At 33.4% G+C, this 12,238-nt stretch overlaps 1 protein-coding gene across 3 annotated transcripts; it reads right to left on the bottom strand.

Moving 5' to 3' along the window:
* Nucleotides 1–3,087: 3,087 nt before the first annotated feature.
* On the bottom strand, nt 3,088–11,811 carry LOC143235997 (exonuclease mut-7 homolog). Of its 3 annotated transcripts, none has more exons than XM_076474157.1 (3): nt 11,201–11,811; nt 5,429–5,627; nt 3,088–3,214 (listed from the first exon to the last, which is right to left on the bottom strand). In XM_076474157.1, the coding sequence occupies exons 1-3, from the start codon at nt 11,419–11,421 to the stop codon at nt 3,149–3,151; spliced, it is 486 nt and encodes a 161-aa protein (XP_076330272.1). In that variant the 5' UTR covers nt 11,422–11,811; the 3' UTR covers nt 3,088–3,148. The 3 variants fall into 3 exon arrangements, with proteins under 3 accessions (XP_076330272.1, XP_076330283.1, XP_076330293.1); XM_076474168.1 differs by having other exon boundaries at nt 5,429–5,615; nt 11,201–11,808; XM_076474178.1 differs by having other exon boundaries at nt 5,429–5,612; nt 11,201–11,794.
* Nucleotides 11,812–12,238: the final 427 nt, after the last annotated feature.

Below are 12,238 nucleotides of genomic sequence, written 5' to 3'. Positions count from 1 at the left end.
ACAAATATTTCATTCAAAATTTGCAATTTTTTTTCAACAATATATATTTCCTAAGAGTTTGCCATACTTGCATAAATATATTCATTAAATCCATAATTATAATGAATATTAGTATGCATAACTTCACTAAAATGGTGTTGGTAAAATGAACCAACACCATTAACAATCTTGTTAGAAAACCATTCCTTGGTAAGAACTTAGAATACTGCTCTAGCAATTAGCATACCTTGGCACCTTTTTAGCATCAAATGGTTGGGAGTTTGCAGTAATCAAAATATACAAATTCTATAGCACGAAAGTTGCATGTGCAAGACATACCATTAAAATATCATATATTACACAGTATTCTTAGAATGTGTTATTAACACCAGAAAGAAAATCACATTCAAATAGCCTCCTCTGCACAGGCATCCTTTGTTAAGAGAGATAATATAACAACAAAGTACCATTCTTTCAACAATAAGATTTTTTAAACCTGTAAATGTATCTGCATCACATGCAGATGTTTCATCTTTTACTTATTATTCTACATAATTATTATTTTATCTTGTAAGCTGTTACAAGGCTATATTAAAACTTCAGACTATAACACTACATAAAAGTTTACTTTGATGGTAAACAACAGTTTATTTAAAATACAAAAATGCAAGGAAGGCCCATTGTAACCACTAAGTTCTCATTTATCTTATATCACCCTACTCCAAGATACACACAGAAATCCCTTTCTTTCTATTCGACCATGATGTCTATTAGGATGTCCAAAATAAATGTCAGAATTTTCAATGATGACACTTAGAAGTTGAATACTGAGTAGCTTATCATTGGTTGGTTGGTTGGTTTAATCCAGTGTTTGTCGCCTACAAGGTGTCTTAATTGTCTGCTGTTTCAACTCTACTTAGAGTATGTTTTGCAATCCCCAAGGCAACATGGACAAGAAGGACTTTTGTCTAATTTTCATCTACAACTTCAAACTTGGACGAAAAGCTACCGAAACTGCACAGAACATCAACCATGCCTTCAGCCATGAATCTGTTACTGAATGTATAGGTTTTGACATGAAGATGAAAGTCTTGAAGACCACGAAAATCATGGAAGGAAACAATTCTTAGATGAAAACACAATAAAGAAAGCAGTTGAGACAGACCCTCGCACAACAATTAGTGAGTTTGCAGAAAAGTTAGGCATAAGCAAATTAAGCATTGCCAACCACCTGAGTGTGATTTGAAAGACAAAAAAGTTGAAATAAGTGGGTTCTGCGTAAACTAACTGAAGATCAACAATAATCGGCATTATGATACATGTCAAGAATTGAGAATCGAGGTTCTGCCTCATCCATCTTATTCTCCAGACCTTTCCCCTACAGGTTTTCATTTTTTCAAGCACTTTGACAACTTTTTGAACAATAAGCGCTTTCAAAACCAGGCAGCTTCAGAAAAAGCTTTCGGGGAGTTCATTGACCATAGAAACTCTGATTTCTACATCAGAGGCATAAACATCATCATTACACGTTGGAAAAAGTGTGTTGAAGCAAATGGTGGTTACTTTGACTAAAGTATGTTTTACAACACTGGTTTATACTTTTCCAAAGTTTGTAGTTCAAAAACGTTTATTTCTGGACAACCTAATAAAATACTTATCCAACCTCCTAAGTTCAACTTATAGACACACTAAGCTGGCCATACTATTGGAAAAGTAAAACTGCCTTCCATATCTCAAACTCATATACCCTAGTCTTTAATGTAACACTACTTTCACCACTTAACTATCTTAACCCTGTATATTTTAGTCTTACTGTAATACTACTTTAACCATCTTCAATATTTTAAACTTGTATATTCTACTCTTACTGTAACACTATTGTAACCACTTCCCATATTTTAAACTAATATGTTATAGTCTTACCATAAGTTATTTTACCCGAACTGTTTCAGTCACGGGAGGAGAGATGTGTCACTATATTCATCTGCTTGTGTCAATTAAACTACAATCCTGCACCAGATCCCATGTACCATTTCAAAAAACTGACCACTAAATACTTAGACATTATCTACTAGCATCATACAAATTGATGTGGTATTATCAACTCACAACTTTTAACAATTAAGGTTAATAGTTTATAAATCTAACCTAGTGTTAGATATAATGAATTAAATAATCATTGGATTAAAATAAAACTGAGTAACTCACCACAATTTTATTAAGATATATCACTAACTGGTACAGCTAAGCAATATGGTTTGTTTGCATGTGTTTATTCTTAGATAAAAAAAAAATAAAAAGTTCCAGGTTATCTTTTGACCCCCACAACTTTTGACCCCTTACTTTTCAGAGTTTTACAAGTTCGTGACACCCTGTATAAATCATAAACAAGTATTAAATTGAAACACCTTTTTTAACATTAAAACAGGTAACATACAAGACCTAATAACTTCTTTTGAATTATCTTGTTTTTGAAAAACTGAGAAAAATATGACTGAATTAATTACAAACTCCATCCTCTCTGTGTAACTTAATGAGTAATAATAAAACATTTAACATAGTAGTCCTAGCAGTAGACAGAGCCTATACTTACCCTATGTACATCTGGAGTTTCTTACCTTCACTAAAAATAATAAAACATTTAACACAAAGTCCTAACAGCAGATAGAGCCCATACTTACCCTATGTACAACTGGAGTTTCTTACCTTCACTAAAAATAATAAAACATTTAACACAGTAGTCCTAGCAGTAGACAGAGCCCATACTTACCCTATGTACATCTGGAGTTTCTTATAAAAAAAACAACAACAGGTGTGCTAAGGGATATTTGAACATGCATTCTTTTGAGAAAGGAAATGCAAAATAAGTTAGTAGGGAAATCAATAATCAGTTAATAAACCAAAAAACAACCCCAAACAAAATGGTACAAGAATATAAAGTTGAAACATCTTAGTTTCTTTCATAGTATATGACTACAGTGGAATAGTTCAGAAAATTTATAATTAATATAATTTACTTAATAAACTACAACATTAAACAATGTAGCTGTAGTACAGATGTTATTCCTTTGGAACTAAAAACCTGTTTTTAGATGAAAACTAGAACTACAAACTTGTATAAAAATATCATATCCCTAAAAATTCTCACACTTTACACACAACATAAAACTTACCTTGGTTCTGAGATCCCAAATGTTGGTTTCCACTCAGCATCTAAACCAACCACATCATAGTTCTGAAACAACAGATGGTAAAAGTTGTTCAAACAAATTTTGTTCACATTAACTTAGCAGTACCTCTAAATTCTTCACACAGATATGAAAAGAATATGGCAACATTATTTAAACAGAATAAAAAATGTATGTACAACATTCTTCACACAGACTTGAACACAGAAGGTACAATATGCAATATATATACAGATTTGAACACAAAATATACAATATTCTTCATACAGACTTCAACATAAAATGTACAATATTCTTCACACGGTCATGAACACAAAATATACAATATTCATCATACAGATTTGAACACAGAATGTAAATATTCATACAATGTATGTACAATACAATCATACAATATAATATTCTTTACACAGACATGAACTCAGAATGTACAATATTCTTCAAACAGACTCCAACACCAAATATACAATATTCTTTACACTAAATGAACAGTGCACTACAACATTCTTTACACAGTGTCAGGTTTTCACAAATGTCTTTATGTGGGCAAGGATTCTTTACAGTGTCTGCAAATTGTTGACAACAACTTTAAACAATTAAACAAACAGTCCACTTGTTTTAAAATCATATATATATATATTTACATAAATGTTCATTACACAGTTCATCACCACAGCTGTTTTCAAAGCTTTAAATAACTGTTCCTCCTTTTCAAAGTCCACACAACCTGGTTTAGTTACTTTACAACACAGTTCATAAGAATTCTTCTATGCTCTGTTAACCAATTATTCTACTATATCTCTTACTAGTAAAACTTCTTAACTTTAACTTCACTACTTTTATTGTTATGTTTATATACACATATGATAGCACTTAACTTTAACATGAAACTACTTTTTCTGAAGTGTATACATACACACACGTGACAGCACTCTTCACACGATATTAACAGTACTATATAACATTCTTCATACTATGTTAATAGTACCTATACAACATCTCCACACTGTGCTAACAGTACCTATACAACATCTCCACACTGTGCTAACAGTACCTATACAACATTCTTCATACTATGTTAATAGTACCTATACAACATCCTTCACACCATGTTAACAATGCCTGTACAAAATTCTTCCCACTACACTAACAGTACCTATACAACATCCTTCACACCATGTTAACAATGCCTGACAAAATTCTTCCCACTACACTAACGGTACCTATACAACATCTCCGCACTGTGCTGCAACAGTGCCTATACAACATTCTTCGTACTATGTTAATAGTGCCTATACAACATCCTTCACACCATGTTAACAATGCCTGTACAAAATTCTTCCCACTACACTAACAGTACCTGTACAACATCCTTCACACCGTGTTAACAATGCCTGTACAAAATTCTTCTTCCCACTACACTAACAGTACCTATACAACATCCTTGACACCATGTTAACAATGCCTGTACAAAATTCTCCACACTACACTAACGGTACCTACTATACAGCATCCTTCACACCATGTTAACAATGCCTGTACAAAGATTCTCCACACTGTGCTAACAGTGCCTATACAACATCCTTCACACCATGTTAACAATGCCTGTACAAAATTCTTCACACTACACTAACAGTGCCTATACAACATTCTTCAGACTATGCTAACAGTACCCATATAACATTATTCACACTATGCTAACAGTACCCATATAACATTATTCACACTATGCTAACAGTACCCATATAACATTATTCACACTATGCTAACAGTAGCTATACAACATTCTCCACACTATGTTGACAGTGCCAGCACAACATTCTTCACACTATGTTAAGTGTTAAAAGTGTGTTTGTACAACATTCTACAAACAGCCTGTAAAACATTTCACTTACTTTGGAACAATGATATAGTTCCAACGGTTTTGCATAGTGCCAGTATAACAGTTATCATAAAGAACATATAAAGCATCTTAAACATTCTTCACACAGACTGAACAAAATATTCTTAAAGTTCCTAGTTCTGTAATAAAAGAGCATGAATTTAAAAATACTAGTTTTGAAGTAAAGGAACAAATGTTTGAAATACCTAGATAAAGTTTTCTGTCTTGAAATATGTGATTAATAACAGAAAAAAATATATTTCAAATATAAAAAATATTGCAACATCAACATAAAAATAAAATTACTTTTAAGATCATGAATAGCTATAGCTGCATGCTTCACTGTAAGGTTCTGATGTATTACTTTTCACAGCATTACCTGAAATATATCCAACATAGCTCTACAAAATTTATCCACTGTATCAACAATGTGAACATCACAATCTGAGAGGCGAAGCTGGAGATAAGATGACAGATCACCATCAACATCCCACCTTTCTTCTGACCATTTGTCAGACCCAGACTTTCCAGTATTGTGTGAAAGCTGTTCTTGATTGTAGTATCTACTTAAAATATAACTTTATGATCCACAGTATTATTTAAATAATAAACAAACAGTCACACACATAAAATGAAACAGCAGTAAAATATATCATGAAATATAGAATAGGTAGATATTAACTCAGGAAAATGAAAAAAAAATATGGAACCAGACTGTCCCATAATAATCATTTGTTGTTTTCTGTGTAACATAAATAAGTATTTATAAGTATTATAAACAAGTGTTCATCTTTTCAAGTTTTATAAAGACATTCTAGAGTTTCAAGTTTTGAAGTATTTAAGTCTAAATGAGAATTTTGAGTGTTCTAAAATATCAATGGTAAAAATTATAATTTCTCTATACTGAAAATATATTCCTGATAGGTACTTACCACTTCTCATGTAAATAACTATTCTTGTTCACTGCATCCCTCTCTGTAAGAAACCTTTTTACACATGCTACAAGTTTTATCTCTGAATTGGAATTGGCTGGTTCCAATGCATCTATAGTTATGACAGAAGTTTTAGTACCCTGCTTCCTGAGTGGTTTTTTGCTCATAACTTAAAAAGCATCACGATTAAGGTAATATAAGTATATTATAAATATTATATTAACACATATCTACATAAATTTTAATGTAAATTAAACAACAAATAAACAAATAACCAAAATAGGAGCTGCAGAAAGTGTTTGTACATTTCAGAACATATGAAAAAACTGATATTCCCATAAAAATTTTGTTTAGTTTGGTGAATAAACTACATTATACCATTCAGAACTAGACACTGGGTTCATAATTTTTTGGAATTTGGCCAGCAAAAATGTAATTCCGACAATTTAGCACCATCTCCATCATTATCTGCTTGGTCATCATGGCAAACAGGAAACAACTGTCCAGTGATTTCAAAAACCAAATTATTGTAAAATACAAGTCTTGTGTGTCTCTTTCCGGTATTGCTACACAACTTAATGTGCCGAAATCTACTGTTCAAAGCATTATTGCCAAGTTTAAGCTTACAGGATCAACTGCTAACCTCCCTCGTTCCGGACACCCGACCAAAATTCCAGAGAGAACCAAGAGGAAGGTTCACAGAGAAGTTGGTAGGAACCCTCATTTAACATGTAATGACACACAGAAACTGGTAAGGAAATTGGGGTTGAATAAGCACCTCTACAGCTACAAACATATTACGCTTTTCTGGGTTCAAAGTATGCAGTCCTATATTTAGAAGTACGATTGAGGTATGCAAGAAAGCACGTAGATAAACCCTTTCCCTATTGGAAGAGTATTCTTTAGTCAGATGAGACTAAAATTGAGCTTTTCGGCCATCATGATGTTCACTACATTTTCCGTAAGAAGGGGGAATGAAATTTTCCAAAGAACACCGTCCCTACAGTTAAACATGGAGGTAGCTCAATCATGTTATGGGGTTCCTTCAGCTCCTTTGGTGAAGGCAGCCTTCACCACTTCAGCGGAATCATGAAAAAAGAAGAATGCGTTGATATATTAGGCACTTGTATCAAGAATGATGCTCGAATTTGCAGCCGCATCATTAAATCTTCCAGCACGACAATGACCTTAAGCACACATCGAATTATGTGCAATCCTGGTTGCAGAGTAATCAAATAAGCATTCTGGAGTGTCCATTGCAGTCACCAGATCTCAACCCAATTGAAAACGGGGTTCATCAGCGTCATCTGAAAAACTTGCAAGAGTTGGAGGCCTTCTGTAAGAAGAATGGAAGTAAATACCAGTCGAGTACTGTCAAACTATTATGGAGGGCTATGAGGAGAGATTGCGCCAAGTAATTCACCTGAAAGGCTCCACAACTGACCATTAAAGTAGATGAACGAACACTTTCTGTCCCTCCTATTTTTAGTTATTTGTTTATAAACAGTTTATTTGTCATTCAGTTTACATAAAAATTTATATAGATGTGTGTTAGTATAATATTTATAATACACTATACTTTCATTATCCTAATCATGATACTTTTTAACTGATGAGCAAAAAAACCGCTCGAAATGCAGGGTACAGAACACTTTATGTCATAACTGTACATGCAAATCATCATGCATCAACCCTCCACTAACAAGAGTTTGACAAACTCTCATGATGCATGCAACCTCCTCTATCCACTTTTACCAAACTTTTGCTTCAAGTTCTGTTGAAAACAGAAGCATTGGTAGTGTGGGAGGAGGTAAATATCTAGTAGAAATACATTTTTACTCTTGGAAAATTACAACTTCCAATAAGGTACATTACTTCTAGTGTAAACATCCTTCAAAATTGTCCAAAGAACACTCACTAGGATGAGACAGTCAGATTCTAAGATCTCATGCGAGGGCTTGCACCACATTTGAAACCAAGTAAACTTTCTGCTCATCATAGAAAGATGTCACAATATGTTTGGAAAAGCAGAGGAATACATTTAAATGTAAAAGAACTAAGGTCAGATAGTGATCCAAACCATACAATATTTATTAAACTCAATCTCAGAAAACATAAAAATGGATGAAATTAAAAAGATGTGTCCTGGAGGCAGCATGGTTAGAATTCAAGGGACTATACATGGCAAGTCAAATACATGAACAGGGCATTTGTTAATGCAGACTGATAAATCAATTCAGGAGCCCAACATCCACTACCGTAAATATGTGTGCATAATTCATACCATCTCACTCAAAACTGAAACTGACCGAACTGCCCCAATGCACAGTAACACCTTCAGAACAATAAGCATTGAAGAATAGAAGAAAGGGAAGAACCATAATACTCTGCAAGTAAATCCACTTTTACCCATAATATGGACAAAGTAACAAAGGATAATTTAGAGAGAAATGCAAACATTTGCAATAGATGTGTGAGGACTTATGTTGATTGGTTCGACTTTAAATCAAAACCCAGACACTGGGAACTGACATCAACATGAGGGGTAGGAAAAGGGATCACAATCAAAGGAGTAAACTGCAATTTTGATGGTTCATTCCCATTTATACTTATTTATTATGTCATCTACATCAACAGAACACCACCACACTATTCTCAACTGAATGATTTTATAATAATTTCCAGTTTGTTTGTATTTCATTAACCCATTCAGAAGAATGCTTCCACAGTCCACCATCCCAAACTGGAACTGGAAAGTGGTATGGACTCTCAAACTCCACTAGAAGAAAAGTGGAAATGCATTGAAAAGTGAAGGAAATGACAACACCTGAGACAATGCAATGGTTGACCACAAAATGCTATTCTTAAAAGCTGACCACACTGATTTATTCAATACTAAGTCTAACAGGGATGGTAAGCTATACCCTTCTAGTTTAGCCATGTAATCAATGGATGAGTACTGTCTGGGATGTGCAAATTTTTGAAGCAATTACATTGTGAGGATAAACCTACAAGCAATCTCTTGGAATACCCCATCACTGCAGTGTGTGTTACATAGCAATTGAAATATAATATGTAAGTCAATATGGCTTTACAGTGTGGATTTTATTGGTTAAACAATACCTAGTCAGGTACTGTTTGCCACAGAACAAGATCGAAACAATGAGTAATAATAAAAAGGGAAACAAGCCCCCTGAAATGAAATAATAATAAAAATAACATACACAGTTAGTCTCACTGAAGTTTAAAGAATGGTTATAAGCAAAAGACAATAGCCCAAAGAGAAAGAAAACATAATCGTATGCAAATAATTAGACAAACATTACGATTCCATGTGCCTAAATAAAGAATTTCCTCCAAGAGATGATAACGATTAGACACCAATAAAAAGTTGACAAAAAGACACCTGGAACAAAGAAGAAGAGGAAGATAATAAAGAGGAATAAGCCAGTCAAATTAAAAGCCAAACCCAACTTGAAGGAGAAAGATCACGAAAAAAAGATGAGAGAACAGGAACGAAGAACAAAACCCATGTGAGCAATATAACAGTGAAGAGCATGCACAGGACATAAAATCCTATTGTGGTCAGATCAAGAATAAAGGTGGGAAATGAAAGGAAGGAAAACTGACAAAAAAGGAGAAATAGTTACTCTCCTGAGTTTTGGGAAGTAAAGAATGATCTGGATAAAGTAGAAGATATGAAGAATGATAAAAGAGTACATGAAACACTGATGGCAAATAAATCAGACCTTCAACATCCATAGGCTAAAAGAAGAAGGAAATAAATCTTAAAGGAAAGGTGAAACAAGAAGCATGTGGAAAATGGATCAATTGGAGGCAAAGTGAGGCAATGAAGGACCACATTAACATTCCAATCTGGAAGGGGACCCCACCACAGTTGACAATGAATTTGGAAGGAATGCATCAACAGGGAAAGAAAAGGATAGCTAAACACCCTATACTATTGTAAAAAAAATGAAAAGTGTAAGACAAGGCCACCCATAACCCAAGATCCAGAAGCAGAAAACCCTTGTTCAAAAACCCAAATAAGGAAATCCATAATGCAAGGAACAGTTGGTTAAAGAGGGTAAAACCCTCGACCCAGAGATCAATGCACTTTCTCTATTGAATAAGCCAAGAAAGAAGTTACCCATCAGGAAAAGCCAGATCTCCTTGTCAAGGACCAGATAAAAATCAGAGGTAAAGACAGCACAGAAAAGGCTGGATGAAGCAGCAGTGACTGAAGTTGATGAAGAAGGAATGGGGTCAGAAAAAGAGGTAACAGAGGGATAAGTTGGAGCTGAAAACTGTGGAAACCACAGCTAAGCCAACCAGTAAGGAGCAATTAGAAGGACTTGACACAAATTAGTATGGATGATCGAAACCATTCAAATGGGAGGATAGGCAAATAAGTATTTGTTAGTCCAGTGCTGGCTGAAAACCTTGATAACCAGAGCAAGAGGATGAGGGACCAGAGATAAAACCAGAGGCAGTCTGTAATTGAAGGACATGGCAAAAACACCGATATGAGAAGTACCCCACTAAAGATAAAGCCACTGAAAAACAAGAGGATCAAGAGACCATTCCATCAGATAGACTTTGTCTGGACAGGAAAGCCAATCTGTAACAAGGCTGAAAGCACCTGGGACATGGCGCAATGTTATGAATATCCAGTGTGTGAGCACAAAAAAAGAAGATCCAACACATTAACACAGAGGGATCAAGAATAGATGCTACCCTGATAGTTAAGATATGCAACCATTATAGAATTGTCAGAATGGATCATTACCAGAAGCTTCATGTTGATCAATCTATGCCCCCCCATCACTGAAGGAAATAAACAGCATAGAAAGGAACTAAGGGTAAGAAAGTGTGACAACTGGGCATGGGTTAAATGCACAAGAAAACCAGGACTGTCAATTCCAATTCAGGGAAAATTAAGGCTTGTAGCAAGTGTAAAATGTAGAGGGTAGCACTGAATGATAACAGTCATTTATGTAAGCAGAAACATAGTTTGACTATTTTGAAAGCATTAGGTAATGTTAACTGAATAATTACAATTTGAAATATTAATTAAATCTTCATAGCATTTTTTACACAAAATACTTTTTCACACTATCCAAATACCAAGATATTGTTTTGATTTTATTTATTATAAAACTAATAATAATATTTCAATTAAAATAAGCTCATAAGTTTAGATATGATTTATTACTTACTTGGAATCATTACTTTCTAGGGCACTCTGGTGTAAAGATTCAGGCCATTCGGAGTTGGGAATATTATAAAATTTAGCCCACTTCACTGCACCTGTGATATCGTTAAAATAAGTCAACTCTGTCAACAACTGTTGCTGGAGGTTCGTATCTTGACCAACAGCTCCCTGGAGAGTGAATATTTTAAAGCCACTCATAAATTTCTCTTGAACCACAGTTATCATATATTTTGATATTGATAAAATATCAAATATTTGGTTTACATCACAAGTATCTCCTATTTTAAAATAAATAAAACATCAAAATTCATCTTAAGCCACAATTTCCTGTGATTTTAAAACTGATAAAAGATAAAGAATTGTGAATTCAGTTTTATAGTGTCTATAATGAAAGGTTAATTTTTGAAAAGAAATGTTTGTTGTTTCACAAACAGAACTATAATAATTTTAGTACTAGAAGATAAACCCACAATTGTATGTACTAAAATTATTTAACTACTGAAACACTGTTTAACTGAAAGTTTATTTATAAACATATAGACAGAATTAAATCTTTGACTTCTCATATATGAAGCATGTGCAATAACATTTGATCTAACGTCCAAAAATGTTTTTCACAAATGCATCATTAAATATTATACATATAAGAAAAGTACATATTTTTAAGTAAATTAATCTTTTAAATAGTGCTCTTGTTGTAATATATAGTCAGATATTCATTAAACAAAATGTACTAAAATATGGAATTGTTGTTTTAAAGTAAAAAAGTGTAAAAACATAGAACTACAAATGAAATGTACCACTGTAGACAACATTGTTGTTTTTCTGGATAATCACCATATCTGACTGCACTCTTATGACTTTTTATTGATCAAACTCATGAGAAATGAACATTATAGACTAATCATAAAATAGTGATTCTTTAAAATTATGGTATCAAGAAGTGTAAAAATCAATTGTCTTCAATTGTTACTATTTCACCTATTTTTATTTTCATAATAATAGTATTGAGTATATTTTACTCTCTCCTAAACTATTAGGA

The sequence above is a fragment of the Tachypleus tridentatus genome, chromosome 2, assembly GCF_004210375.1.
Source record: "Tachypleus tridentatus isolate NWPU-2018 chromosome 2, ASM421037v1, whole genome shotgun sequence".
In the NCBI taxonomy this organism is placed as follows: Eukaryota; Metazoa; Arthropoda; class Merostomata; order Xiphosura; family Limulidae; genus Tachypleus; species Tachypleus tridentatus.
The sequence above is the reverse complement of the archived record's forward strand: the minus strand, read 5'-3'. Positions and strand labels throughout refer to the sequence as shown.